Source organism: Ambystoma mexicanum, chromosome 4p, assembly GCF_040938575.1.
Source record: "Ambystoma mexicanum isolate Mex_15411 chromosome 4p, UKY_AmexF1_1, whole genome shotgun sequence".
In the NCBI taxonomy this organism is placed as follows: Eukaryota; Metazoa; Chordata; class Amphibia; order Caudata; family Ambystomatidae; genus Ambystoma; species Ambystoma mexicanum.
This window is the reverse complement of record NC_090927.1, coordinates 139,140,631-139,147,555: the sequence shown is the minus strand read 5'-3', so window position 1 is coordinate 139,147,555 and position 6,925 is coordinate 139,140,631. Positions and strand designations below refer to the sequence as shown.

General features: G+C 47.1%; 1 protein-coding gene across 1 annotated transcript; it reads right to left on the bottom strand.

Annotated features, from left to right (window-relative positions):
- Nucleotides 1–512: 512 nt before the first annotated feature.
- On the bottom strand, nt 513–1,862 carry LOC138452794 (uncharacterized). The gene has a single exon (XM_069605136.1). It carries the CDS (start codon nt 1,860–1,862, stop codon nt 513–515), a length of 1,350 nt encoding a protein of 449 aa, XP_069461237.1.
- Nucleotides 1,863–6,925: the final 5,063 nt, after the last annotated feature.

Here is a 6,925-nt window from a genome sequence, read left to right as displayed (position 1 = left end):
TGACCAGTAAGCATTAGCTAGGAAGTTAGCTAGGTATGTAAAACAGTAGCTGTTAAGATCTATTGTCAACCTGCAGGTTTGTATTCCTGACGGGGAAGGTTCCAGCTTTCATCTTTCATACGTGGTTATAATGGCATCCGTGAGTTACTACGGCACAAAACGGCCACAGATATAATCATGAAGAAAGCCCTATATGGAAAAGGCATCATTATGCTTTTGAATTTCCCCTATGGGGAAAGGGCAAGGTGAAGGGGGGGGGGGCAAATAACACCAGTTAGGGCCCTAGCCTGCTTTGCATAGAATCAATTCATATTTTAGGAACATGGGAATGATCACAATCTTTCTATTTCACACATGTGTCTGTGATACAAGGGCTGTATGTATGAATCTCTAAGTTGATAATGGACATTGGCATTGGCGCACCTTGAATGTTCCAACACCAACTCTAACATGTCTATATAGGCCAAGCATAGAAAAATAGTATTTAAAGTCCTCCTTAACCCAACCTGAAATCAAGGGCGACGGCTCAGATGAATTGTGATGTTTCGAATGGCCGTTTGCAAAGTTTTCCTTTCTACTTCTGGGATTGGGTACCAAGGAGGAATCTCTACTTCTGGGAGTGCGTAGCCAGGAGGATTCTCTATTTCTGGGATTGGGTAGCAAGGAGGAATCTCTTCTTCTGGGATTGGGTAGCCAGGATTTGTCTCTATTTCTGGGATTGGGTACCAAGGAGGAATCTCTACTTCTGGGATTGGGTACCAAGGAGGAATCTCTACTTCTGGGAGTGCGTAGCCAGGAGGATTCTCTATTTCTGGGATTGGGTAGCAAGGAGGAATCTCTTCTTCTGGGATTGGGTACCAAGGAGGAATCTCTACTTCTGGGATTGGGTAGCCAGGAGGATTCTCTATTTCTGGGATTGGGTAGCAAGGAGGAATCTCTACTTCTGGGATTGGGTAGCCAGGAGGATTCTCTATTTCTGGGATTGGGTAGCAAGGAGGAATCTCTACTTCTGGGATTGGGTACCAAGGAGGAATCTCTACTTCTGGGATTGGGTACCAAGGAGGAATCTCTACTTCTGGGATTGGGTAGCCAGGATTTGTCTCTATTTCTGGGATTGGGTACCAAGGAGGAATCTCTACTTCTGGGATTGGGTACCAAGAAGGAATCTCTACTTCTGGGATTGGGTAGCCAGGAGGATTCTCTATTTCTGGGATTGTGTAGCAAGGAGGAATCTCTACTTCTGGGATTGGGTACCAAGGAGGAATCTCTACTTCTGGGATTGGGTACCAAGGAGGAATCTCTACTTCTGGGATTGGGTACCAAGGAGGAATCTCTACTTCTGGGATTGGGTAGCCAGGAAGAATCTCTACTTCTGGGATTGGGTAGAGAGGAGGAATCTCTACTTCTGGGATTGGGTAACAAGGAGGAATCTCTACTTTTGGGATTGAGTAGCCAGGAGGAATCTCTACTTCTGGGATTGGGTAGCCAGGATTTGTCTCTATTTCTGGGATTGGGTAACAAGGAGGAATCTCTATTTCTGGGATTGGGTAGCAAGGAGGAATCTCTACTTCTGGGATTGGGTAACAAGGAGGAATCTCTACTTCTGGGATTGGGTAGCCAGGAGGAGTCTCTATTTCTGGGATTGGGTAACAAGGAGGAATCTCTACTTCTAGCCAGGAGGAATCTCTATTTCTGGGATTCGGTAGCAAGGAGGAATCTCTACTTCTGGGATTGGGTAACAAGGACGAAGCTCTACTTCTGGGATTGGGTAACAAGGAGGAATCTCTATTTATGGGATTGGGTAGCCAGGAGGAATCTCTACTTCTGGAATTGGGTAGCCAGGAGGAATCCAAGCTCTCCATTCCCCTTTCTTTTGTGCAGACTTTTTCAGGCTCTGCACTGAACGCCAAGATACACACTGAAAACAGAAAACACCCGTAAGCGGTTCAAAAGGAATGTGAAAATCTGACTCCAGGAACAAAAGATCGAACTGAAATCTGCCTGCGCCCATTAACCAAATAACCTTCCCTCCCTCCAATGTCTCCTGCGCTTCACTCTCCCAAGGGGTCCTAAAAATAAAAGAAGGGGGACTCATTCACAAACGCAATTGGATGTGATGTCGCTAGAAATTAGCATATCAAGGTGACACATGCAAATTTCATTATATCGGCTTTGCATAACCACCCAAATTGCACAGGACGAATGGCATTTGCTTTTCATAAAATCAACACACACACAAACCAAGAGAGGATATTTTCTCCTAATATTGTTTTTGAAAACATTAAAAGGTGTGCATGTTTTAAACTGAGAGGAACCAATACAAATGTTTCCCCTGGAAATTGGACATTTCACCTTTAGTTGTCTGCTGTTTTTGATAAGGTTATATAGTGCAGTGGTGAAGTGTCCGGCCTGCAGAATGGGACGACTGCGGTTCGATCACTGAGGTCGGCTTTAATCCATAAATTCAAAGAAGACTTTCAATGTTTCTCATTTTAGCTGGGGGGGGACTGAGTCCACCCTCTGGCAAAAGTGGGTGGACTGCGTCCACCTGTGCGTACCCTCGGCTTGAGCCCTGACTACAGCACTCACACCTCATGACTAGCACTTCTGCGTTTAGCCATTACCTCTCAGAAAGGTTACTCGACTTGTTCCTACGCCAACTTCTATGTCTGTCCCCCCCATGAACAATCTCCAAGCACCAGAATGTCTGTGACCAATGGTGTCTTATTAAAAGCATCAACCACACTATGTAACCCCACTGCCCGCTCAGATCTCTGATGCCAACTGTATCTAAGCAGAGTAGTTGAGTGTCTAACCTCATGCCATGCTTGCTATTCCTGTATATGTGTCACACCTTTGCTTTTTACCCACTGTCCAGTTTTGGTTTTCCCAGGAGCGCTAAAATAAAATAAAATATGATATAATAAATACACAAGAGAGTTCCTCTTTCAGTGGGGCTTCTTGCCTGGCGCATGCTGATGCCAGCTCGTGCACACACACCATCATTCGTACCTGCGCAAACTCCAGACAACTTTGCCGTCACAAAAGGACTCACACATGTGCAAACCCAAGAGCCGTGCGCCCTAGCAGAAAATACTCATGTGTGAGCAGGAGAGCCTCCGTGCACGCACAGGCAGGGGACAGCGTGGGAAACGCACGATTGCTAACACGACTAATCGGTATACCGTCGTTTCATCGACAGTCTTTTTTACCACTTCCTTTTTTACGAGTACAGAATTACAAAAAAAGGTCATTGAAATTTTGGGAGGGGTGGGATAGTGCAGACAAGGGATTCGGGGGTTCGGGAATAGTTAAAAATATGTGGGAATGGGGAGCTTTGGAGGGGGAATCCCACCCCCCCCCCACCCCCCCAAAAACAAAATGTCAATGACCTTTTTCGTAATTGTGTACTGGTAAAAAAAGCAGTCGTAAAAATGACTGTCGATGACAGAACATAGAACCGACTAATCACAGACTGTTGGCTGTAGAGAGTACAGTATGAGGGGCCTACAATGCCTCGCCATCCACATGGGAGGTCTATGGGGTCTAATGGATTATGTTATGTTAGCTTATATTTGTATAGCTGTATGAGTGTGGGGTAACCAGGCTGTGGCGCGCTGTGGCATGGTAAATTGTTTGAAAAATGAACTTATGTGCGAATGCTGCAATTGGTATGGAGCAGTAGGTCACCCCAACCTTAAGTTTGATAAGAATGCAACAGTGGTGTTTCATAAAGATGCGCTGTCACAATCCCATAGCAAAAAGACTGGTCAAATTCCAAGAATCGAAATACTGTATCCTGTGGTTGATATTGCTGTAGCCGACACGTGTTTTGAGCAATTTGGTCCAAATTGATTGAAACACGTGTCGGCTACAGCTGTATCAACCACAGGATACAGTATTTCGATTCTTGGAATTTGACCAGTCTTTCTGCTATGGGATTGTGACAGCGCATCTTTATGGAACACGACTGTTGCATGCGTTTGTATAGCGTCTGCTGCCACAGGTTATGGCAATGAAGCGCTTTTTGACTGTCGGAGAGACAAAGGAGGCGTATTATAGTTGTAGGGCAAAGCAAAGTCGGGTAAATAGGCGGGATGAGGGTGAGGGATACATAGGATGCTCAGGAAGGCATGAGAAGGAAAGGGTGGGGGAGCTATTGTGGGACTCAACTGCATTCTATGGGGCGCAGCGCCTAGAGGAGAGACCGCTGGAGACGAGGTGTTTGCTCCGCCAGGGGGTATGCCTGGATTTTTCGCCTCTCATGGTGACTTGAGCATGTTGAAACCATGCCCTAGAAAACACAGATGGCAACGCTCCTCAGACTTTTGTAGGCCTACAAACAACATGTGGAATGAGTTGTATGTCAGAAATTCCGAATTTGCCAAGTGTAAAGCAAGCTCCCCTTATCCTGCTGTCAGAGAGAGCCGGGCGTGTTGAGGGGGGGAAAGCCCCAATATGTCCAATGGAAAGGGTATGTTTTGAAAAATTGCATTTTGGAGGCGCAGCCCTGCCTGTCTCCAATGAGGGCCCAGTGTATCCAGTAATGACTGTGATGCAGATGGCCAGAGTGGGCAAGGCACACCCAAAATCTATAAATGCCCACTCAGGAGTGCTGTGTAGGCTTTTACAGATGTTAATGTCACTGCCTGGGGCCCAATTACATTCTCTTCCGGCCCCAGTTAATAAACAATCATGGCTACGCCTCTGCTGTGACGTGGAAGGGAGAGTTATATTGTGAAAGACCCGCTTCTTCCAGACCTTACCCCAAAAGTCGCAATGTTTATCTCCTCGGCACACCCAAACAACACAACTACAAAATACACCGTGGGAGCCCTCTGTGGGGAGACTTGACGTGTAGAGCCAGCTCAGACGTCATTAGCGTGTGCAGTGTGTGCGCTGTTTGCGTTTCAGGCGACGATTTGCATGCACTGCCTGCTCCGCGTGCAGCCTCTGTCGCCTGAGTGTGCAGGGCAGTCCACAGGTGGGAGCCGGGAGCAGGCCAGGATGTGCGGGCACGGGGCAGCGCTCTGCTGGCTTCTCTTCCTCGCCCCTCTGCTCTGGCAGCAGCTGGGAGACACCCGGCAACAGGAAAACAACACACAAGTGAGTTGAGAAGCTTTCTGGGGAGGGCTGCTTAAATGCACGAGCGACATCCAACTTCCAACTTTCCTCTGATGACATGCACTGCAGTTTAAAACAAGGACAACTTTATGTTAGGGCTCTGGGCGTGTGTCCCTTTAAAAGACTTCAAGACCAGCACAAAAGGGTTGAGTCCTCCTTTAGGGATTTAAAACGTTGACTGCCTAAAGCACCCCCAACTCCAGGGTGAAAGCTTATGTGGTAGAGCTGTTTCACCAAACTTTCAAAATGCCACATTTGAATGGCAGGACCCAGTCCATGGACTGCATCGCTTTACACACAATATTTCATTTTTTTTTAATTCTGGGATAAGTCAATGTTCCCTTACCACAGATATTTCTGAGCTTTTATATTTGTAATGCAGATGTGACAGGGGCATCACTGCTGGGGAGACAGGGACCCCAGAAATGCAAAGGGCGAGCTTGTGGAATTCGTGCTGGCCAGTGGCAACCAACCCTTCCATTGCGGCCTGGCCTTCCGAAATAAACTCTGCTCCCTCCCCCACACACGCCAACAGCCCCCCAACACCCCCCTGAACAGAACAGTCATGGAGGCAGGAGAGGTTCCAAGCGGCTGGCCTCGTCGTACCACTTTGGTGTTTGTTGTCTGCCCCCAGATCTTGCCAGTAGCTTTGCAGAGCCCAGAGGAGATTTGTGTAGGCTGACATTACTCTGCCTTCTGGTACTTGTAGGCTTCCATTCAGGATAGGGAAGGCACAGCTACAATCAGACTCTGTTTCAATAAGTATTTGCAGATGTTGTTTATAAATTAATATGTGTACTTTGCATGCCAGCTGCATAAAAAAGGAATATTATTTTGGCTACAGATAAACATGAACTCATACCTAAACCAGTTACCGCAGAGAAGTGTCTAAAATGCAGAGTGGGCCCGAAACCCATCTTCACCTCTTAAATACAGTGTGCGACTCGGGGCAAGTAATGTTTTCTCGCTCGGCCATATCTCATAACATTGGGACACCAGGTGTGGCTCATTTGCTGTGAGGGTGGGGAGGCAAGATGCCAGGTACAGGTCATATGCCGTTTGTTGGTGCTTGTAGCTGTTAGAGCCAAGCCTGGGATAGGGCAGTCACATCGTGGAAGAATTGGTCGAAAAAGAATTCAAGGAATTTCATTAACCAAATTTGGGCAAAAATATTGGTGGGGGTGAATAATTGTGAAAATTCAAATAGGGGAAGTGGGGGGAATGCTGGGAGTCTCCTCTTGCATATATTTGCCACCAAATTGAATTGATATAAAGGAAAAGAATTATTAGACGAAATCGTATTTGTTGAATTGTTTTCGATGTAATCACAGAACCAACAAGCCTGACCCCACACCTCGGCTCGGGCTTGGCTCTACCGATGCATTTAATGGTACCGCTCCACCACATCAGCTTCTATAGCTACGTCGTCAGGGCGTGGACTTGGATTGGATCTGACCTTTTCCGGTGCGTGGAGGCAAATGATGCCCATCTCGCCGTATGGATCCGTGCCACACCGAGTCAAGTGTTGAGTGTCGGACGTGTTTCCATGCACATGGACGTCCCGCGCATTCTCATTAGGCTGAGGGGGGATCTGGGCGTCAGAAAGGGCAGATTTAAGATCTGTCTTATGCAAGTGTAGGCACGGAACCCTAAATTCACACTCAATAAGATGGACATCCTTCTTACAACTGGTATGGAAATGCAATCTGGAATGCCACGTTTTGGTCAAAAGCTATGTTGCCACCCTTCCAACCAGAGGCATTGCTGGGGGGGTCTAGGGGGTTATAGCCCCGGGTCTTTT